Source organism: Equus quagga, chromosome 16, assembly GCF_021613505.1.
Source record: "Equus quagga isolate Etosha38 chromosome 16, UCLA_HA_Equagga_1.0, whole genome shotgun sequence".
NCBI lineage: Eukaryota > Metazoa > Chordata > Mammalia > Perissodactyla > Equidae > Equus > Equus quagga.
In genome coordinates, this window is record NC_060282.1 from 34,763,216 (window position 1) to 34,788,388 (window position 25,173).

At 34.4% G+C, this 25,173-nt stretch overlaps 1 protein-coding gene across 1 annotated transcript in view; it reads right to left on the minus strand.

The window, feature by feature from the left end:
* RIMS2 (regulating synaptic membrane exocytosis 2) overlaps positions 1–25,173 on the minus strand; it is a 572,812-nt gene that overhangs the window by 435,372 nt on the left and 112,267 nt on the right. The window contains exon 4 of the mRNA XM_046642144.1: positions 3,511–3,721. Within this exon, the coding sequence (XP_046498100.1) occupies positions 3,511–3,721 (211 nt within the window). The remainder of the gene's footprint in view (positions 1–3,510; positions 3,722–25,173) is intronic.

Consider the following 25,173-nt stretch of genomic DNA (forward strand, 5'->3'; position numbering starts at 1 on the left):
AACTTTTAAACAAAAAAGAATAACACTGTATTGTGGAGTTTATAAAATAGGTAGAAGTAAAATATATGACACCTATAACATAAAGTCCAAAGGGGTAGAAATGAAAATACATTATTATAAAGTTCTTATACTATACTATACAAAAAACTGTATAATATCAGTTAAGGCTAACTATGATAATTTAAAGATGCATACTACAAATCCCGAAGTAATTAATAAAATAACAACAGAGTCAACAAAGCTAATGAGCCAACAAAGGAGATAAAACTATATCATAAAAAACATTGATTAATCCAAAAGAAGACTAATAACAAAACAACGATCAGATGGTACAAGTGGGAAAAAACAAAATAATATAATCAAATCTAACCATATCAATAACGACACTAAATGTAAACTGTCTAAACACTCCAACTAAAAGGCAGAGACTGTCAGGCTAGATAACAAAGCAAGTCCCAATTATATGCTGTCTATAAGAAAAGTATTTTAAATATGAAGGCAATTAACTTAAAGTAAGAGAAAGAAACCATAAACTATGTTAATACTACCAATAATATATTGGAGTGGCTATATTAAGATTAGATGAAGTGGATTTCAGAGCAAAGAATATTACCAGGATTAAACAAAGTCACTCAATAATTATAAAGGGGCCAATTAATTAATAGGACATAATAATCCTAAATGTTTATGCACCTAAAAATAGAGCTTAAAAATACATAAAACAAAAACTGATGGAACTGCAAGGAGAAATAGACAAATTCAAGTATAGTTGTATATTTCAATACCCCTCTCTTAATAATTGATAAAAATAAATAGCCAGAAAATCAACAAGGATATTGTAGACTTGAACAATTCTATTAACCAACTTGACCTAATGGACATTTTAAAAGACTGTCAAAAAAGAGCAGAATACACATCCTTTTCAAGTACACACAGAATATTTACCTACCATAATATGGGCCATATAATAAGTATCAATACATTTCAAAGGATTCAAAGCACACAAAAAATAACTAGGACCACAACAGAGTTAAATAAAAGATCATTAACAGAAATCTCTGGAAATCCCCTAATACATGGAAAAAATAACATGCTTCTAAATTATTCATGGGTCAAAGATGAAAAGGAAAATATCGAAGTATTTTTAACAGAATGAAAATGAAACGACAACATATCAGAATTTTGGGGATGTCACTGAAACTGTACTTAGGGGAAACCAACAGCATAAGAAGAGACATCTCAAAGCAATTACCTCAGCTTCCACCTTAAAAGACTAGAAAAAGAAGAGAAAATTAAACCCAAAGTAAGCAGAAGAAAAGAAATAATAAAGATTAAGGATGAAATCAACAATAGAGAAAATCATCGAAACAAAAAAACTGGTTCTTTGAGAAGATCAATAAAATTGATAAATATCTAGCCAGACAGAGCAGGAAAAAAGAGACAACACACAAATTACCAATATCAGGAATGAAAGGGGTGGCATCACTACAGATTCTACAGATATTAAAAGAATAATAACGGAATACTGTGAACAAGTTAATGCCAATAAATTCGACAACTTATGAGGAACTGGAAAAATTCCTTGAAAGGCACAAACTACCAAAGCTCATTCAAGAAAAAATAGACAACCTAAATAACGCTATATCTATTAAAGAAGTTGAAACTCTACTTAAAAACTTCCCCAAAAATGAAACTGCATACCCAGGTGGCTTCACTGGTAAAATCTACAAAACATTAAAGAATAAACAATACCAACTCTACAGAAACTCTTTTAAAACACTGGAGAGGAGGAACTACTTCCCAACTCATTCCATCAGGCCAACATTATTCTGATGCTAAAATGATACTAAAACCAAAGAAAGATATTACAAGAGAAGAAAACTACAGACACTAACCCTCATGAACATAGAAGCAAAAATTGTAAACAAAATTTTATCAAATCAAACCCATTAATATATAAAAAGGATAATCCATAATAACCAAATGGGGTTTATTTGGAATACACAGTTGGTTTAACATTTCAAAATCAATCATTGCAGCTCACCATATTAACCTCAAAAGATGGAGAAAAATAAAATCCAACATCTATTCCTGATGTAAAAAAAAAAAAAACTTCCAGGAAATTAGTAATAGACAGCATCCATGAAAAGCTGATAACTACCATAATACTTAAAAGTGAAACACTGAAGGCTTTCTCCCTAAGATCAAGAACAAAACAGGAATGTCTGCTTTCACCACTTCTATTCAGAATTGTACTGGAGTTTCTAGCCAATCCAACCAGTCAAAGAAAGGGAAAATAATCAGGTAAACCAGGGGGAAAGATTAGGAAAAATAAAGAAAAGTTGTTAGTTCCGGACAAAGCAAAACAATAAGAAAAGGGGAATAATGAAAAATGGAGAAATGAAATCACACAGAAGAACAAATTCCCATAGGGATGTCTAAGCAATGTATGTAAAGACATCAGCTTCCTATTTCAAAACTACCTAAGTAAAGAGCTGAGTGATAAAATACTAGTGAAAAGATAAATGCAAATTCTAAAGAACTTACTGAGACAAATATTTTAAACTACAACTTTTGCTAATTTCAGCAGAGCATTCTTTGGTATCTTAACATATTCCCTAAAGCAGACAGAGAAACTACAAAGATCTAGTATAAGCGTGACACAGTTCCTTAACATTTCTTCTTTAAATTCCATAGTCTAATGTTAACTTCCTTAATATTAAAAACAAAAATAAAGGGCAATGTAGCTTAAAAAGCTATAAAACTACAGAATGCAGAATCTCAAGGACAGAAAGAGCCTCTTTGAAAAGGTAAAGAAACAGGGGCCAAAGGAACAACAGATCTACAAAGTCTGCAAAATTATATGTAGCCATGGAAAAATCTGTGTCAATTCTAACATTAATCAGTTGTGCAACTTTAAGAATGAACTTTAAGGGCTGGCCCGGTGGCGTAGTGGTTAAGTTCACATGTTTCGCTTCGGGAGGCCCAGGGTATGTTGGTTCAGATCCCAGGCACGGATCTACACACCACTCATCAAGCCATGCTGTGGCAGCATCCCTCGTACAAAATAGAGGAAGATTGGCACAGATGTTAGCTCAGTGACAATCTTCCTCAAGCAAAAAGAGTAAGGCTGGCAACAGATGTTAGCTCAGGATCAATCATCCTCACCAAAAAAAAACAAAAAAAAGAATGAACTTTAGTCTCTGTACATCTACACCTGTGAAATAAAGGAGTTAGACCAATTGAACACTCAATTCTCTTCATTATCTTTGAAAGTCGAAAATCCTGTGATTCTAAACAAAGTCATAAGCTAAAGGACATAAACAATGAGACAACTATCTTTTTAATTCAGAGGAAAATATTTTTAATTTTTTTTAATCTAAAATGAAGACACTAGTGAAGGTTTTTGTTCATTGGTTAACCTAAATATTAATTGCAGTAGTCTTCTTCATTTTATTCACAGTAGTCTTAACTATCAAAGAATCAACATCTGTGATTTTCATTCTGTACCTTGTTTGAGCGTAATGACACTCGACCTCCACAACGAGCACAGAACTTCGTTTGGCAATAGGAACAATTATGGCCACATCCATCAGCAAACTTTGTTTTGTGGCAGATACCACAGGTTGGGGCATCCCCCTTCTGCTCTTGCTGCTGCTGTGACTCTTCTCCCATCTTCTTGACCTGCTCCTTATACAATTCGAACTGCTGATGAAGTTTTCTACAGAGAAAACAGATAAGAAAAATCTGATTTCTTGATGGTCTCAAAAATAATAGTTACCACGATTTGTAGACACAATTTTATATCCAAAAATTCCATAGGATCAGAATAAAGAATAAAAATTTAACAATCTTCTGATTATAGAATAACATCTTGTATGGCATATTACATCATGAAAGTGCTACAACTAATTCTGCTTTCTGATACACCTGTTCATTTAAGAACCAATTAATACAAGGTATGTTTATAGAAATATTTCTTTGAGTTAAATTATAAAATTTCTACCTACAATTTCCAATATATTTTCAGTCATATGCCCTAAAATATTTACAATATTATTTTCAACAGTTTAGCTTCAGGAATAGGCCGAGCTTATTTAACTTACACAGTGAAACCAAAACCTATGAGGTTCAAATCATTGAGACAGAATCTCACTCGGAGTGATCTTAAGACTCCAAACGGAGGGAAAAGCACTGGATGAGTGCTCTCACTGATTGTTTAAATCTGCTCAACAATCTGCACATTAATTGGCTGTAAAAACATTGTGAAATATTAGGAGCCTACCAAATAAGGCTGTACAAATAAAAGGCCAAGTTATATTTTAAAAATAAAATAAAAGGATAAGAAAAAAGATGCCTCTACTCTAGTAAAAATAAAAAGTGATAACACTTCTCACTTCCATTGCCTGTATAAGAAAAATTTAAAATGTTTTAAAACTATAATTAGTTCTGCTTAAGATTTACAAAGTTGTAGGGGCCAGCCTGGTGGCAGAGTGGTTAAGTTTGTGTATTCTGCTTCAGTGGCCCAGGGTTTGCCAGTTCGGATCCTGGGCACAGACCAACCGACACAGGGCTCATCAAGCCATGCTATGGTGGCATCACACAAGAAGAACTAGAAGGTCTTATAACTAGGGCATACAACTATGTACTGGGGCTTTGGGGAGAAAAAGAGGAAGATGGGCAACAGATGTTAGCTCAGGGCCAATCTTCCTCCCCAAAATGTGGGATACATCAAAAAAAGAATTTACAAAGCTGTAGATAATGTCACTCCCATCCTAAAAACGAAAAAAGGCTAAATAATTTACAAAATTATAACTTTCTTGAGCCCATCAGAGAGTTGAAGTTATAAATCAAACAAATAATCTGAACTCCAAAGAGCAACAAGTCCCACCAAAGAGAAATAGGACACATTGTTCACCTTAGTCAGAGCACAGGAGAAAGAGGTGGCCACCATACAGGCAGCTAAGAGAAAATCTGTAAAAACTTTAACAAACTGTAAAAGACCAGGTGTGGGCTAACATGAGTTTGGAATAGCTAGGGGCCCAAACTCAAGAGAAGCTGACACTTGCTCACAAGCACTTTTCCACAGGCCTCCACTAGTTACTCATGAGGAAGATTGTGAGCAGGGCACAAGAACAAAGAGTGCACATGTGCAGATGTAAAAGAGGTGAACAGTGGCTGCTGGGGCAAGGTACAATTTCCCAGACTCTCTCTCCGAAAAAAGCCAAAGTTACAAGCTGCAGGGAGAGGAACTAAATTCTGTCATCCCCAGGGCAAAGGCAAAGATCCATTGCAGCTAGGGGAAAGATTGAAGGAAAAAATCCTCTACCTATGAAAGAGGGGCAGGAAACCATTGTCAACCAAGATCCTACCCACAAATCAAAGGCCTTTTATCATCAGGGGAAGAGTAGAAACTCCTTCCCCAAACCAATCAGAGACACAAGGCAGATTTGTTTTCATGGAAGAAAGGGCTAAGAACTCCAAGCAAGCGTCATAAGTAAGGCTCAGGTGGACAGGGCCTATCAAAGACAGAAGAATAGAACGCCCTTGGCCTCTACCACAGGCATAGCAACAAGAAATAAGCACCCTATCGCTGGGGAAGGGGCAGGAGCATGGGGAGAGACTCCTTCTCTGAGGTACAAATGGATGGGAATGGCTGAAGGGGTAGCAAAACTCTGAAGAAAAAATAGTAACTTCTGGTACTCCTGCACACATCCTAAGCACAGGGCAACAGTAGCCTACTGATAGAGGAAATTGAAGAGTGTGGTGCACAAAAGATAATGATAGCAACAACAAAATCCAAACCTATCTGAACTCCTGACTTGATTGATGATTTAATCCCTAACACTAACAGTGTGAGAGAAAAGGCATAACCACTTTAAGGCATAAATACAGTTCAAAACCACTACTCAGGGAAAAGAAACAAGAAATAAACAATTCATTGTCAAGAGATAAAATAATTAATACATAATCAATTAGATTCAGAGATGACAAGAATGATGGGATTATCAGACACAGACTTCAAAATGATTAAAACTATTAAGGTAAAGGATATATAGAAAAAAAGTGGACAACATGCATGAACAGACAGGTACTGAAATAGAAAGATAGAAACTGTAAGAGTCAAATGGAAAGGGTAGAAATAAAAAATATGTGATCAGAAACGAAGAATTTCTTTGATGGGCTCATGAAGCAGGCATGAGGAAAAGGTCAGTAAACTTGAAAATAAGTCAATAAAAATTATCCAAACAAACAGAAAAAAAATAAAAAACAAAAAAAGAGTAAGAGAAGAAGAAAAAAGAACACAGAACATCCAAGAGCTAAACTGATCTATCATGTGAAATGAGAGTCCCAGGAGAAGAAGAAAGAGAAAACAGAACAGAGGAAATATCTGAAGGGATAATGACCATGAATTTTCCAAAACTAATGAAAGGCACCAAATCACAGACACATGAACCTCAGAGAATCATTTGTAGAACAAATAGCAAATACATACACACACACACACCTAGACACATAATAGTCAAACTGCTAAAATTCAAAGAAAGAACTATGAAAGCAGCCAGAGAAAATGACACGTTATGTACAGAGACCCAGTGGTAAGAATTACAAAAGATTTATTCTTCATAAACAATGCAAGCTAGAAGACTTTGGAGTGACATCTACTGACAGAAAAAAACTGTCAACCCAAGATCCCATACGCAGTGAAATTATGCTTCAAAAAAAATGAAGGCAAAATAAAGACTCTTAAGAAAGAAACGTTGAAAGAATTCACTGTCAGAAGACCTTAACTACAAGGAACTTAAAAGTAAGTTCTTCAGGCAAGAGTATGATACTCCTTGGAAGTATCATGTGAAAACCTGGACCTAGACATAGAAATAATATTCATATTAAAAAGAAAAAAGCCTCAAATCAGTTTCCAAAAAATAAAAAAGAAGAGAAAGTTAAACCCAAAGAAAGGAGAAGGAAGGAAATAAGTAGAAGAAATCAATGAAACCAAACGCTAGTTCTTAAAAAAAAAAACAATAAAATTGATAAACTTCTAGACAGAATGATCACTAAAAAGAGAGAAGCTAAAAATTACCTGCAGCAAAATGATAGAAGAACATCACTACAGACTCTACAGTTAAACAAAATTAAATATAAAACATTATAAACCACTTCCTTGAAAGACAGAAACCAGCACGCCTCACTCAAGAAGAAATAGATAGCCTGACAAGTCCTATATCTAGTAAAGAAATTTAATTCATAGTTTAAAAACCTTTCAAAAATAAAACTCTGGTTCTAGATGGCTTCATTAGTGAATTCCACCAAACATTTAAGGAAGAAATAATACCAATTCTACATAATCTATTCCATTAAATAGAAGAGCAGGGAACATTTCCTAACTAATTTCCTAAGGCCAGTATTACTCTGATACCAAAACAATACAAAAATATAACAAGAAAAGAAAATTATAGACTAATATTCCTCATGAGAAACTGCAAAACTCCTCAACACAGCATTAGCAAGCCAAATCCAGAAATACGTTAAAGAATAATGCATCACAAACAGATGATGTTTATCCTGGGAATGCAAAGATGGTTCCATATTCTAAATTCAAGCAATGTAATTCCCCATATTAACAGACAATGGGGAAAGAAACATATAATTTTGTCAAAATATGCTAAGAAAGTACTTGACTCTGCAAACTAGGAATAGACAGAAACTTCCTTAATGCAATAAGGGTATCTACAAAAAAGCCTACAGCTAACATCATACAGTATTGTGAAAGACTAAATGCTTTCCCCCTAAAATCACAACAAAGCAAGGTGTCCTCTCTCAGTACTCCTAATGGACATTGGACTGGAAATACTAGCCAGTGCATTAAAGCAAGAAAAAGCAAGAAAAATAAAAAGCATACAGATTGGAAAGGAACATAAAAAACTGTGTGCATATGGCAAAATTGTCTATGCATAAAATCCCAAAAAAACTACAAAAAATCTCCAATAATAGATAAATATGTTTAGAAAGGTCACAAGATACAAGCTCAATATTAAAAAAAAATGTATTTTTATATACTAGCAATGGACAACTGGAAATCAAAGTTTTCAAAAGTAATCTGCAATGGCATCAAAAAAAAGAAAAAACTCGGGTATAAATCTAGCAAATATGTAAAGGCTTTCTATGGTGAAAACTATTTAAAAAATCAAAGGAAATCTAAATAATAGGAGAAACACACTGTATTCATCAATGAGAAGACAATATTGTTAAGATATCAATTCTCTCCAAATTGATCTATTGATTCAATGTCATTTCAATCAAAATCTCAGCATGATTTCTTCTAAGAAATTGACAAGCTAATTCTAAAATTTATATGGAAAAGCAAAATTCCTAGAGTAGGCAAAATATTTGAAAAAGAAGAAAAAGTTTGAAGGACTTACACTACCTGATTCCAAGACTTAATATAAAAGCTACAGAAGCAGTCAAGTCAATATGGTATTGGCAAAGAATAAACACATATACCAGTGGAATAGAATAGAGTCCAGAAATAGTCGGATACTTAAATGGCTATTAATTTTTTTTTTAAGTACCAAGGTAACTTAAAGGAGAAAGAATAGTCTTTTAAGCAATGGGAAATTCATGTGTAAGAAAAGTAACTGGAAATTCATGTGTAAAATAAATGAGCCTGAACTCATACCTTACACCTTATACAAAAATTAATTCAATGTATTACAGAACTGTAATCAATAGACTACAGAACTAAATATAATGACCAAAACTATAAAACTTCTAGAGGAAAATATTGAAGAAAATTGTGGCCTTTGGTTAAACAAACACTTCTTAGGTAGATTAGCAAGTATTTCTTCAATAGGATGTAAAACGTATGAACCAGAAAGCAGTCACTGGCAATATATAAATGAATGAGCATGACTGTGTTCCAATAAAATATTATTTATGGACACTGAAATTTAAATTTCAAGTTATTTTTATAGTCACAAAATATTATCACTTAAAAAATTTTTTTCAACCATTTTAAAGTGTAAAAACCATTCTTAACTCACTAGTTATACAAAAACAGGCAATGGGCCAGATTTGTTTTTCAAAACTCACTGAAACGTATACCTCAAAGTAGTGAATTTTACTGTAAATAAATTATAACTCAAAAAAACTGACTTTAAAAAAGTTAGTTTCAAAGCGTTAACCTAAAGTCAGTAGGTAAATTAAAAATAGGGCTCTATGAGTGAGTCCTTCTATCTACTCAATCACAAAAGCACACTTCCTTTTTCATACCCAGTAACAATAAATTCAAATAGCTATGCCAGTTTTATTAACTTTTCCTGAAATTTCAGATAATACAGTATTTTTCCCTGATGATCTCCCATCAAATTTAAGTGAAGCTCTGCTAACACAACAAGCACCACTACAGGAGGTTTAGGTTCATAAAACATGTACCAGAACAGGCATGATTGTAAGGGGACCATTGAATGAGCTCCGTATCAAAGCTTCTTTCACCATTTAGAAGAATTATCTTTCGATGTGTGAGATATATTGTATATTTCCACTGTACACCTGATGATACACTTATGTTCTCTGGCATAAGTCTCAGTAAATGGGGGAACCTCATTGGGAGAAAGAGAAAGAAGGCAGGAAGAGGAAAATTAGAAGGAGCAATGCTTTATCCCAGTTCTAGAAGCACTGGGGTACGAGACATGTTATCAAGGTACACTAGAACCAAAAGCAGAAGTCTAGTTAAGTGAGAACTATGCTAGAGGATAGTGCCTCGAGGGAAGTGGAAGCCTCATTTCACACATGGGGAGAAGGCCAGTCACATTAATAGCAAAGTTAGAAATTATATATCCCAAAGTGCTAGATTAGAACTATTTAAAACTGTCTTACATAAGTACTGTAGTAATCCCAGAGACCACAGCCTTATTAAGGCTGCAAGATAGGATCAAATGGTCCAAGTTGTGGGGAGAAAAGAGAAAGAAAAGTCAGACAGGAGCTGACTACAATAGTTTGAAGTAATAAGAGAAGACTTCTGGAGAGATTTAGTGTATTCATCCTTCCAGTCCTGTAAAATGAGAAACTAACACATGTAGAAGTGGTGGTGTACAGGCAGATTCAGAATCTAAATTACATTCCTTGCCAAGAAGAGCATACTTCCCTTCCCATTTATAAAAATAAGCAAAATTCTCTGTTTCCTCACCCCAGTTGCTCTCCAACCAAGCTAATCTAGTTTCCAGTCTACTTCCTAATTCTCAAATAATTTAGCAATGGGTGTCCCTGCAGCTGAAATTAATGGACAAATTTTTTAGTCTTCCTCTTGCTGAGTTTTCAACACTTGAAATTAAGTTCAATTACATTCACTGCCCCCTTGGCTTTCATAACATTCTCCTGGTTTTCTTCCCGTATTTACAGCCTTTCATTTTCTTTCTCCTTGAAGGTCAAGACTCAGGCCCTCTTCTCTTTTCACTCTATAGAGTCTTTTTAGGCAGTCTTACCTATACCTAAGGCTTCAATTTCCACCAATATATAAATTACTTATAAATATAAGTCCCCAGCACGGACTGCTCTTCTGTGCTTCAATATTCAATTGTCTAGCTTCAATATTCAATTTGACAAGCAGAGAGTCTCAGTGCTACCTGAAATTCAATATGTGCAAAACTGAACTCATAATTTTCCCATACAAACCAAATTCTCTTCCAATGTTCCCTATTTCAGTAAATGGTGCCACCATTCAATTATAAAGACCTGAAATCTAGAATTATTCTGGAAATCTCTCTCTCTCAAATGCATAATTTATCTATCAAGTCCTTTCAATTTTACTTCCTGCGTATGTCTTGAATCCTTCCACTGGTCTCCACATCCACTGTCAATACCATAGGCTTGTTATCATAAATGCCCACCAAGTCTTCTAGCTGAGCTACTCACATCCACACTTCTCCCCTTCAATCTATTCTGTACACTTCAAGAAAAATCATCTTTCCTAAAACAAATTGTCATCTCACTGCTTAAAATATTCTAATGGCTTCTGATTGCTCTTAAGAAGAAAAAACTTCTTATGAATACCTACAAAGCTTTGAATGTTCTGCCACACATTCACCTCTTGAACCTCATTTTTTGCAGTTTCTTTCCCCTCTTTCTGCTAAAGCCATTCTGGCCTTCTTTCGACCTTTAGACTCATCAGGGTGCATCTCATTTACAGGGTCTTTGTATTTTATACATGCTCCTGCCTCCACCTAGAATGGATTGCGATATACACTTTTTTTCTTTCTTTCTTTCCCCTTTTTAAACCTTAGGTATCCAAAATAGAATTGATCATAAGTTTGGTAGAACTGATCCATGCTTGGCTCCCATTTTAATTAATTATTTTCCCTTCCCCAATGTGATTTCCATTCCCTCAGACAACCAGTCTTTTATATTTACATAAATGGCATTAAGCCATTTATTTATTTCTGCTTCTTATATTTGTCACTTAATTTACATTTTTATATTAAAATCTAAATAGATAAACTATAGCTAATGCATATGGTGCTTATTGTGTATCAAGTAGATAGGTACTACAGTTTATGTGCCACATAACGACGTTTCAGTCAATGGCAGGCTGCATACACAACAGACAGTGGTCCCATAAGATTAGCACCATATAGCCTAGGTGTGTAGTAGACTATATACCGTCTAAGTTTGTGTAAATACACTCTATGATGTTCATACAATGACAAGATCACCTAATGACACATTTCTCAGAACATATCCCCATCATTAAGTGATTCATGACTGTGTTATTATTATTCCTATTCTACAGAGTAGTTATTTTGCTCGTGGTCATACAGCTGGTAAACAGTTAAAACCAGATTCAAATTCAGTGTTGCTCCAGAATCCACACCCTTAACTGCCATAGTTTTTGTACCTTGTTCACAGATTTTAATGACTGTATAATATTCCCTTTACAACTACAACAATTACAATTACAACAATTCCCTTTTACAACTCCATTTTATGCATCCATTTATTTTTAAAAGTTGGTCCTTTATAATTCATTACTATATAACATTTTTGTAATGACGTATTTATAAACCCATATATGGTTTTCTCTGGAATACATATGAAGGAATATAATACACATACTCAAGTTCACTAAATATTTCTAAACTGCACTCCCAAATGGCTTAACCCAGTTAGCATACCTGCAAGCAGGGTATGAAGGTTTCAGTTTTCTCTTGTCCTTTCCAATATATGATATTTTTCAACTTTTTTAATTTTTGCAGCTGTGATAAACATGAATTGATGTTTCTTTTTGTTTTTAAGTTCACATTTTTCTGATTCCTAATGAAGTTCAGTAAGTTGAACTTCCCCTCCTGTGAATCGCCTATTCATTCCATTCTTTACCAATACTCTATGGAATTTCCTGTATTTTTCTAGCTGATTTGCAGGAGTAGCCTATATGTTAATCCTTTATAAATTAAGCGTAGCAAATATCCTAGTCTGACAATTGACTGTTAATTTTGTACACAGTACCCTTTATTAAATAGAAATCTTTAATTCTGATGTAGTCAAATAGGTCAATTTCTCCCTTCACGGTTTGTGGTTTTGGTGACTGGCTATAAAAAACCCTTACTCCTAAGTCAATCACAAAAAATTCTCCAGTTTCCTCTAATAGCTTTATAATTTTTCTTCTTACATTTAGGCTTTTAATTGATCTGGAGTTTCTCTTATTTGTGATGTGATGCAAGAATTTAATTTCAATCTTCTCCATAAAGCGATTCCATTTTCCCAGCACCATTAAATAGTCCATCCTTTCTTTCACTGATTTGTGATGGCCATCTATCATATACTAGGTTCCCACGTGTGGATAGGTCTATTTATGGACTCTGTATTCTATTTCATTGGTTTTTGTGTTTGTTCCTACTCCAGAACCACACTGTCATAACCAAACTCCAAATACAATGAAAGATCTAAAAGATCTTAAATATATAAACTTGAATATTTAAATTTCCAGTGATTTAAATCAGAAGTCAGCAAACTTTTTCTGTAAAGGGCCAGATATTAGATATTTTAGGCCTTGCAGGCTACAAAGTCTCTGTCACAACTACTCAACTCTGCCATTGTGATGTGAGAGCAGCCATAGATAATACATAAACAAATGAGCTTGGCTATGTTCCAATAAAACTTTATTTACAGAAAGAGGCAGCAGGCAGGACTTGACCTGCAGGCCATATTTTGAAGATCCCTGATACAGATTAAAAAAGTCAAAGATGTACTCATATTTAATTCAAAACTTTTATTACAAATAAATATTTTAAAGACATATAATAATATATCAATTTAGAAATATTGCTTTTCTACTTTCTTATTTCATAAAGCTATTTAATCCAAATTTTTCATATGTATTTTCTACATTGATGTCTCCATCGACACTAAAGCAACTCATTGAACTGAGTATTTTCCAAAGTAAATTTTTTTCACTTCTAAGTTCTCTGAGAAAACAGAACTTTTTCAATTCGTTAATTTTCCTGGTAATCCTACTGTTCCTGGTAATTTTATATCCAGCCACATAGATTTTGTTGCTGTTGTTGTTTTCCTATTCATCTTATAGGTGTGCTTCCATGATCTCCATGAGCTAATCACTTACATTATTCCTGTTTTAAAGTAATCTTTAAAAGGTTTACTACAACTTCCAACACTAGCCATTGTGAGGTCATACACCTGAGAATTTCTAGATTGATGCTAATTTCTTTATCTCCTCTTTCACAAATTCCATCAGGTAATCTCTATAGTTAAAGCTGTGTTTGCTTGAGGTCCTTTCAGGATAATGTGTCTTCTCCAAGCAGTACTTTGTAGTTCAAACTAAAGAAATTGAGAGCTTCTCATTATAAGATAGATTTTATAAGAACTCAAAATAAAGCAACTTCTTTTTATTACAGGGACAATTTCAGGGGGTAAAAAAGGACTCCATATATTACAGAATATACAGCACTTTGGCTTTGTAACTTGCTCTGATATCTGACAAAATGGATCCTCCTCTCTGTTCTTCTTTTTGAAAATTGCTTTACTATTTGTAAAATATTTTTCTTCCTATAAGTATTTTAGTCCTTTTACCCAGTTCTCTTGAAAATCCTGGTGTAATTTTTATTGAAATTGCATTACATTTATAGATTCATTTTAGGAGAACTGATATCTACAATGTTGAGCCTTCCCTCCTGCAAATATGGTGAGTTCATTTATTGCCAATCCTCAAAAAATGGTAACCACCTATATGGCTTTACAAGTGATTTTTTTAACTCAAATTTTTCCACCTTAACTTGCAATCCACGCCCAAGAGTCCATGGAGAGTCCATGGATATATCAATTTAATTGGCTCCCTTTGTAATTGTTTATATTTTATGCATTGAAAAACATTATTCTGAGACAGAGGATATAGGATTCACCACCTTGTCAAAGGCATCCTTATAAAAAAACAGATTAAGGACATCTATAAGATATTCTCAGGTTCTATATGTTGTTTCAGAAAAAAAGTAAAAGCAAGTTCCCCAATTTCATGAAGCCGATCTAACCATGATACTTTCTACTCTTCACTTCCATAACTCCTCATTATTCTCACTGGACTTCAGTATCACTTCCTTGGGAAGGTATTCCTTAACACCTCCAACTATGTCAAATCCCTCCATCAAATTTTTTTTTTCAAAGATTTTAGTTTTTCCTTTTTCTCCCCAAAGCCCCCCAGTACACAGCCGTACATTCTTCGTTGTGGGTCCTTCTAGTTGTGGCATGTGGGACACTGCCTCAGCGTGGCCTGATGAGCAGTGCCATGTCCGCGCCCAGGACTCGAACCAACGAAACACTGGGCCGCCTGCAGCGGAGCACGTGAACCCAACCACTCAGCCACGGGGCCAGCTCCCCTCCATCAAATATTTTTAAAGAATTACGGAATATTTCATTTCTACGACTGCACCATTTATTCATATATATGATTATGTGATTAAGGTCTATCTTTCTAATTAGAGAATATAATCCATGAGGATTGTTTTGTCTGTTTCTGCTCTCCATTTTATCCCACTGACTGGCATAATGCATAGCCCATAGCCAATTTCTCAATAAATATTTACCATTGGTTGAATTAATGATGAACAAACAAATGTGCATTGTGTGTATACTATTTAATAAGAGAACAGCAAAAATATAACATAAAGTTGAATATGACCCAGTCCTGTCATCAGTAAGATAAGATAGACATACATGGACAAGTATAGACATGAGATGGATGTAAACAAACTATAACACAAGGCAAAATGAAACATATACTAAATAAATATATAAGAAAAATGGTACTGCATCACAAAGAGCCATTAATTGTGAATGGTCTTGGCATGACTTCATAGAAGTGAGACATTTTTTAGTTTTTAAACATCCTGCACCTCTTGGACTTGAAGGATATGCAAAATTGTGATAGGCAGAAAATGAAGAATGATTTGACCTGAAGTATTTCACACAGAAAGCATGAAAACATACGGAGAATTCAGGAAGCTGAAAGTATTCTCATTTGGCACAAAGTGTGCCTGAAGGAAGAAGGGGAAGAGAAATGCAGCAGAAGAAGTGGAAAGGCAGCTTGGGAGAGAATATCTTGAATTCCATGCTAAGGATTATTTCCCATATTATCTGATATCCAACTTAATTTGTGACATCACAAGTTACAGAAATCAGTACGACAAAGCTAAGAAATATTACAAAACAATCTCAAATAAATCAGATATTTGGTTCACTCTTTTTAGGCTAACAATATTTCTCCAAAACAATTTGTAACTATTGCACACACACACAAAACCCACATTGAAACACTCTTTATATCAAAATTCACATGTAGTTCTTTAGATAATATTAATCCTTTATCTTTAATATATATCTTTCATACAAATGCCTTTGTTTCCATTTCAGGATGCCAGCATAACAAACATCCAAAAGGCAATGAAATTCAGAAGGTCCAAAAACACTTTTATATAATCACTAGATATACAATCTTTGGAAGTGAGATGATTATTCCATTCACAAGATGAAATAATCTTGATGTTAGAGAGTGAGATTTAAAATAAGTAAAAGTACACTCATAGCTTATCATTGACACTACGAAATGATTCATCCTCAATACATAGATACCCCTCTCTGATGCCAGGAGGAAAGTGTGTTTCATTGCTTTTCTGAAATTTGTTTCTTAAAGAAAAGTATTTAACAAACACAATTCTAAAAAAAAGAAAAGATAATGATAAATATAAGAAACGTTTCAAGACCATTATAAATATTCTACCTTCAACTTCTTTCTGCTTAACCAAAATAAAGTAACTCTTTGAAAAGACATTAGGTAGTGAAACATTTTTATGCACTGCTGTCTGGGTAAAACCCATGTGCTCATCAACTAAAAAAGGAATAGTAAAAAGAAAAGGAAAACCCTGATCACATTATTTACATTTTTTACAATTTGTGTGAACTTAATTGCATTTAATCTCAAATTGGTGTAGATAATTGTAATCTCGAACTATTGCATGATATAGCAGCACAATTGCTATTTATCTTGCTGCCTACTAAGATATCAGAATAATATGGAATAATAATAACTAATCAAAATAAGTATATGAGAACATAATTTCAAAAGTTGCATGTAAATTGCAAAGTTGTAAACTAGTAAAATATATTCACATGACATTTTACAGTGATTCCTAAATCTTGCTGATCATCAGAATTACCTGGAGGACTTTTGTTTTAAATAATGCAGATTCCCTGAATCCATCCAAAACCTACTGAATTTAAACCTTTGGAGTAGGGACCCAAGAATCTGAATTTTTAAGAAGCTCCCAGATGGTTCTCAGAACTGCTAGCATACAGAATCATTTGTGATTTGAACCCTACTTTGCTCTAAAGCTTAAACTATGGCTGCTCCTCCTCTAACATTTACACTAGAACAATAACGTTCTCCTACAGTTCTCCAAGCACATCACGCTTTTTCACATCTTTGCAAGTGCTGTTTCACCTACTAGAATACAATTTACTTATTTTTTCGTGTAGTACACTCTTTATCAGCATTCAAGACCTAGCTCAGATTTCAACAGCCCTGTCTGATCCCCACCAAGCAGAGCCAAACATTCACTCTTATGTTGTACCTCTCAACAATATATTATATTGTAATTATTATTATGTATACTGTCTGTCTAGGACTATTCATCTTTTGCCTAGCACAGTGTCTGAAACATACTAGATAATTAATGTGTGCCTTATTTAAAGTTGATTTGAAGTATTTTAATAAGCAAGAAAAATTCAGTATTTCAAGGAAATCTATGTCAGAGGGGAAAAAAATGATTTATCTTTAAACATAATTTGAGTCCTGGTTTCACTATTAGCTATACGAGACTGCTGCCAAATTTCTTAGCCTTGGTAGCAGTGTCTACACCTGTCAAGTTGAGATTTTAATATAGACTTCATAAAGTTACTATGACAAGTAAGATAACATATAAAGGCAACCTAGCTCACTGTTTCCCCATTTCCTCTTCTCATTTATGTGTTCTTCATATCTGGGCTTAGACTTGGCTCTTTTCCTTATAGAAGAAACTTCTTTTTCCCATGTTCTACATTACCTATAGCACAATTCAAACGTTTAGTATTGTCTGACTGTTTAACCTTTTTATCTTTAGAGAAACTAAAATTATGTACCGGACTAATCAAATAGAAAACTATATTGCTATATTCTCACTCTTCTTAATTATCATTACTATTCCAAGGTTTAAGTTGATCAGATATTATAAAGCTTTTTCTTGAACAGTCCAAATCTGTGAAACTTTAACTTTAATGTATGACTTGATTATTAACAAAACTGAAGCATTCAAATAAATATCATTGTAATAGTGATTTTCCTCAGAGAATGAATTTTAAGTAGTGCTTCCTACCAGCATATAGTTATAGAATGTTATCATTAAATGCAGGCAAATACTTCTAGAGTAATTTTCAGACTGCAGAGAGCAACCCAATAGTAGGACAGAAAATCACTTTAGCTGGCCTAGACTCACAACTTTTTAATGAAATAGAATAGACAGAGCATTGGAAAGAGTGCAAGTAAGCATTTCATGCAAATCTTTTCTGGTTACACATATAAATATTTGTATGTAGATATGTGTATACTGGATTACAGTGCAAAATATATTTCTTTTTATGAATAGAACTTTAAAAAAAGTACAAAAGGCACTTCTTTACTAATCAGCTGACAGAAAGGAGTAGTTTCCTTTTATGATTAAAGAATAAACATATGTCATATAGATGGCCATTCCAGTCACTTACTATGTCTCCCATCTGAACTTCTAAATAGATCCCTATGTGACTATTATAATTCTAATGTTTGTTCTAAAATACGATTCAGATGATATCATCCTATGTGCTGTTCCTCTGCCTGGAATGCCTTTTCACCCTTTCTTGGCCATATACAGAGGCACCAAAACAGCATACAATAGGGCACGCTCAAAAAACAGTACCTATAAATAAACAGGAAACTGGAGACTACAGACCCTGACATAGTAACTAGCCTCTACTTTTTGAAAATATTTTAAAAACACCTAAAGTACTTCACTTTCACAAAATTATCCTCCAAAGTAATAGGAAAAAAGTAATGGCATCAGAATGTATACAGCAACACTATTCCTAGTAGCCAAAAACTGGAAACAAACCCAAATGTGTATCAATAGTAAAACAGATAAATTGTAATACATTCAGATACTGACATACAGCCATGATAATGAATGAAATACTACATGCAATCACATGGCTGAATCTCACAAACACTATGTTTTGTTTTAGTCGATTTACTTAAACTGAAAAAAAAAAAAAAGTTGCCCATTTCTCCCACCCTCCACCTTCCACCTCTGGCAATGACCAATCTGTTCTCTGTATCTATGAGCTTGGTTTGTTTTGGGGAGAGTTTTTTAGATTCCACATATAAGAGAGATCATATGGTATTTGTATTTCTCTGACTTATTTCACTTAGCATAATAATGCCCTCAACGTCTGTCCATATTGCCACAAATGGCGAGATTTCTTTTTTTTTTTAAGATTGGCACCTGAGCTAACATCTGTTGCCAATTTGTTTTTCTTCTCCCCAAAGTCCCCCAGTACATAGTTGTATATTCTAGTTGTAGGTCCTTCTGGTTGTGCTATGTGGGAAGCCACCTCAGCATGGCTTGATGAGCAGTGCCATGTCCACGCCTAGGATCCAAACCAGCGAAACCCTGGGCTGCTGAAGCTGAGTGCACAAACTCAACCACTCGGCCACGGGGCAGGCCCCAAGATTTCATCCTTTTTAATGATTGAATAATATTCCAGTGTGTGTGTGTGTGTGTGTGTGTGTCTGTGTGTGTCTGTGTGTCTGTGTGTATACACACCACAATCTCATTATCTATCATCCATCAATGGACACTTAGGTTGTTTCCATATCTTGACTATTGTAAATAATGCTTCAGTGAACATGGTCCATATATCTTTTCGAGTTAGTGTTTTCATTTTCTTTGGATAAATACCTATAAGTAGAATTGCTAGGTCATATGGTAGTTCTACTTTTAGTTTTTTGAGGAACCTCCATTCTGTTTTCCATAGTGGCTGCACCAATTTACAATCCCACTAACAGCGCACAAGGGTTCCCTTTTCTCCACAACCTTGCCAACACTTATTTCTAGCCTTTTTGATAATAGCCATTTTAACAGATGTGAGGTGATATCTCACTGTGGTTTTGCATTTCCCTGATGATTAATGATGTTAATGTCAATCAAAATAATGCAGACCCAACAGCATACATATTGCATGATTCCATTCGTATACAGTCTAAATATAAATAGGCAAAAATAATCTTGATAGAAGTCAGGATCAAAGTTATTACCCTTTGGGGTGGGAGGTAGCCCTCCGTGGAAGGGAGCATAAGAAGGAAATCCTAGAGGTGTGGTAATGCTCTGCTTCTTGCTCCCAGTGATGGTTTCCAGATATGTTCACTGTCTGGCAATTCAATGAGCTATAGATTTCAATTTGCACACTTTTGACTACATTTGTTACGTTTTAATAAAAACTTTACTTGGCAATAAGCACTTTGCTACTTTTATCAATTTTTCTAAATGCCTTTTCTAAACAAGCAATCTATCATTCATAATTTTTCTTTATTTATCTATCCCTTTCTTGAGCCAAAAGGAATTTAAGGTGGTTCTAAGGTATGTGACAGATGCAGTCAGTTTTCATGCAGATTGAAGAATATCTATGGTGGACCTGGAAACTCAACTATGTGCAGGAACTGCCTTCATCATTTCACAACTCCAAATCAACCGCTTTGACCAGTCAAGCACAAATAAGAAGTAGACAGCTTACAAGAAAAATCTTTGCCCATGTCCTCCTCCATCTTCAGGAAAAGTAGAAAGAACAAGTGGAATTTTTAAAGTAAAATTAAATTAACAATATTCTCAAAGACCCTTCAATTTTCATTGCCATTACCCTTCAAAACAACAAAATCAACCCTTTTTGGGATCCAGAAGTTCTCCTTTATGAGTTAATAATAAGCTATCCATGCATTTAGAAATTCACCTCTGATCCTAGACTCAGCTTTATTGCAAGTTAACATGATTACATACAGCAAAGGAATCATGTGATGCAGCCTTATCATCCATCAACAGGTACAAGCAGTCTTTCCAAAACATGCTTCTAAGAAATTCTCTATGAACTGAAACCTAGAGATTCAGTATTCTGGAAGAAACAAGAGAGAAAAACTGCTCCAGAGTCTTGAAGGAAAAGACTCTAATAAGTCATGTTAAGAATTAGCTTTTCAGTGAAAGCCTCAAAATGTTGATTCTTGGATTCACATTTTGCAACTAAAAAGACACAGTTTTTCCTAGACTGTTGGAAATCTGCTCCATCAACAGACCTTAAATAGGAGAGTCTTAAAGAATTTTCCAGAAGTAAATTATCTTTGGGTAGAAACAGCTACCCAACAACTTTTGGATCAAGCAGATGACAAACCAAGGTAGACAGCTTCCACCCTAGAACAGAAAAAGAATGATTTTCTGCTATTTCTGCTCCTCCTTTTTAAAATTATTTTGTTCACTCTTTCTTTTATTTATTAGTATACTTTGGCATCTTTAATGATCAACTAAAGGTTTCTTAGTATGCTGTCACATATTTTCACTGTTAGCACACTTTTAATCTCCTTCAGTCTTTCACTACCACTTAAGAGAATGCAAAAATCTCCCTCTAATCCCACTGACAAAATTTAATAGGTGTTCCTTGAAACACCACCTATGGCAAATTTCCTTCCTTCCAGAGGACACTTCTGTATTTGAATTTTCTTCATTTTATTAACCTTAACCTTCAGCCTTGTAAAAATTAGATCTTGATCTCAAGTCATTCCAGCAGTTTCAGGAGAACCAACAGTACCAAGAGCAAGGACTACAAATATTGGAGTTATCCTTACTATAGTAGAACTCTTTTGGCAAATCTTTATCTTTTGACATCCTGAAATTTCCATCTCATTGCAATAAATGAAAATCAAATGTAAACTAACTGTAGTAGATGTTACTAGTGCTTATTATATAGAATCAACTCTCTTTATGATCACATGGAAAGACTTTCTAGACTTCCTTGCAGTTAGTTAAGAGCCTGTGACAAGCTTTGGGCAATGAGCTGTGAGCAACAGTGCCCTATGTCACTTCTTGTCTTACACAGTTAAGAATAAGTGTGAGTTCCCATTTTTTTCTCTTCCTCTGATGCAGTAACCCTTGTAGCTATATGTTCCAGTTGGTTTACCAACAAGATGGAAGAAGCCTGGATCCCTGAGTTGTCACTTGGAAGAGAAGCATTCTATAATCCTATAAATAAGTCTCAGTCTGTTAGTGGGCCTATGCCCCTGGGCTGTGACCTTTAGAAGTGTTTCTCAGCTTCTTTTCCCCTTTCAGTGAGACAGGAAGTCTCGAGGGAACTGTAGTTGGATATTTCCCTTCTCTCATTTTGGTTAGGCTTTGGTAAAGTAGTTTCCCTTGAGAACAAAAAGCTCTGAGAATATTTCGAAATGATTATTTTTCCCCTTCCCCTGCTAGACGTATGAGATAATTTTTCACTAATCTTCACCTTGAGAACCTGGTGGGGTTCCTGGAGGTAAAACTCACAAAACTGGAGAGGAATGGTTCTCTAAGGCTTGGCTCCCAGGAATTTTTAACTCTTAAGTTAGTGCACACTCAGCTTTCAATAGTTCATCAGTTATAGTTTAAGTTTTCCTACCAGATCCTAGCTCCAGTGGTTTCTGCTCCCAATAAGCTGTGATTCTTTTTATTCATTTCTCGCTCCACTTGTCAGGGCATTGATTGGCCCTGTGACCTCAATTTTGTGATGAATCTAAGAAGAGTTGTTGGTTTTCAGTTTGTTCAGCTTTTTTCTTGTTGTGATATAGGAGTAATGACTTCCAAACTCTTTACATGTTGAAGAGGAAACCAGAAGTCTCCTCAATATTGTTTTTAATTGCCTATCAGCATGTCATGTCTTTCTTCCACTTAGATGTGAAATATTTGAGAACAGGGACTACGGTGCTTTTATTTCTGGATTCCTAGTACCCTGCACAATGTGAGAATTCTTTCCAGCTCAGTCACGGCCTTGCTCATCTGCTCTCATCAGACAGCGTCTCTCTAGGTTATGTTACACAGTCTTCCAGCTTTAAGTACCACACCGACAACTCCAAAAGTTAGCTCTCCAGTCGATCCCTATCCTCCTTCAAAACTGGTTAATTTATAGGCATCTTGAACTTTAAAAGTTTAAAACTTAAGTTTTAGTTTCTATTCCTAACTCTTCATCGTTTCCCCTTCTTGGTCACAGCTAATGGCATCACCATTCAATTAGTTCTTCCAATCAGAAATCTGACAGTCATCTTTGGTTCTTCTCTCTTCCTTACTAACTTCCTCTAAATCTACTCCACTAACAAATCATGTCAGTTCAGCCTCCAACTATATCCCCAATCCACTTCTCTCATTTGTCATTGTAATCAACCTACTGTAAGTCATGATGATCTCCAGCAGAGTCCTTCACAAAAGCTTCCTCATTGCTCTCTCCACTTTTATTGTCAGCCACTTTACTAATAGAGCAGCAAGATTGATCTTAATAAATAAATTAAATCATGTAATTACCATTTTTAAAACTTTTCAATATTTTCCATTTATATTGAGACTCAGATCCAAATTCCTTATCATTCTCTATAAAAACACTGCCCTATCTAGAACAGTATTTTTATACTACCTCTGGAACCTCATCTCTTGCCACACTCCATCTTGTCCACTACGTTACAGCCACACTAGTCTTCTTTGTGTTCCTCAAAACTTTTGCTACCAAAAGACTTTCACATATGATGTTCCCTATGCTTATACTCTTTCCCTTAGCAGTTTTTCCTATTAAAAGACCTCATAATCAGAGAGGATTACTATATTAAGTGGTTGTCTGATTCCAATGATTCAAATTTTAGATTTCCCTAATATTTCAAAAGTATATTTATTATTTATCATGTTACAACATGAATAAAACTATTATATGCAAATTCAAGATAAATTAATCCAACTGATTTTATTTTTTGCTTTTTCTCCCCAAATCCCCCCAGTACATAGTCGTATACTCTAGTTGTGCGTCCTTCTAGTTGTGGCATGTGGAATACTGCCTCAACATGGCCTGATGAGCGGTGCGATGTCCACACCCAGGATGCGAATCGGTGAAACCCTGGGATGCCAAAGCAGAGCGCACAAACTTAACGACTCGGCCACAGGGCCTGCCCCCAATTGATTAATTTAATTAATTTGTGTTAGAAAGCCTTCTTCCTTACCTTTGATATTGTGCTAGATATTGGAAATACAAGTTAAAATAAGAGTTGCACTACAGAGCATTTATCATTTTTTCCTAGTATGCTCATCCTTAATACTCCAGGGACTTGTTTTACCCTTTACATACGACCTATATTACATTGTCTTTATACACAACTTTTCCTCATTTTGATGCTGATGCAAAAAATAGTGAAAGAAAGAAGAGAAAGTAAAATTAATATTACTTAATCTGTATATTAAGCAGTTTATGCAAAGGCTGAATAAACTGACAACTGAATCAAATGGCTCAATCAATTTTCTATGCCTCAAAACCTATGGAAAGTCAAAGTTGGATACATTGTTCTACTTATTCAAGCCCAGGGGCATAGGCCCACTAAATGCCTGAGACTTATGTATAGGATTATAGAATGCTTCTCTTCCAAGTGGCAACTCAGGGACCCAGGCTGCTTCCATCTTGTTGGTAAACCAACAATTTCACATGAATTACCCAAGTCAAAATTCGTAAATCTTCCTGTTACATTAAAGAACTATGAAATAAAAAAACTCCAAAAGTACATACCTCAAGAAACCTACATTATTATAGCTTTGAATAACCACAAAATGGGATTTATATAAATTCATTAAAATGAAATTACTGTTCACAAAATATTAGATTTTTAACACTATCTGATGAAATATTTACTGAGTTATTCTACTGTGAAAATATTTATACAGAATATGAAAAAACATAAGTCCTACTTTTTAACAAATGCTTTAATACTTAACAAATATTTTTACACTTTTTAGAAATTAAAATGAATACCTGGAATGCAGCTCTTAGAAATTATTTTATGGATGAATGAATAGAAAGTAAGCAGATAAGAAGTTATCCCATTCGAACAAAAATGAGATGACTCAGAAAGAAGAAGTCTTAGAAATCTGATTGAAGAGAAGAAGAATAAAAACAGAAAATTTGGAAGTAATCCTGGTCTGTGGGTCAGAAAGATAAAAGGAGACCTCCCAGAAAACTATAAATCAGAAATCTTCAGCGTAACAAGAATGTAAGATGAAGAAGATAACTATTGAAAGAATCTATTAATTCTGAATTTTTAAAACTGTATAAATCACAGAGCAACAAGAATAATTAGTTATCCAAGAAACTTTAATGAAATAATACTTGTTAATCAAGAATTAATTTCTAAAACATTTGAAGGTACTAGTCTTTTCTCCTACCATCTTCCCATCCAAAAATCAAAGCATATTGCATTATGTTTATTATTGCATTAAAGCTATTTCTTTTCAAATTTGTCTTGATCTTTGTTTATACCAATCAAATGTCACTTTGTTTCAATAATTA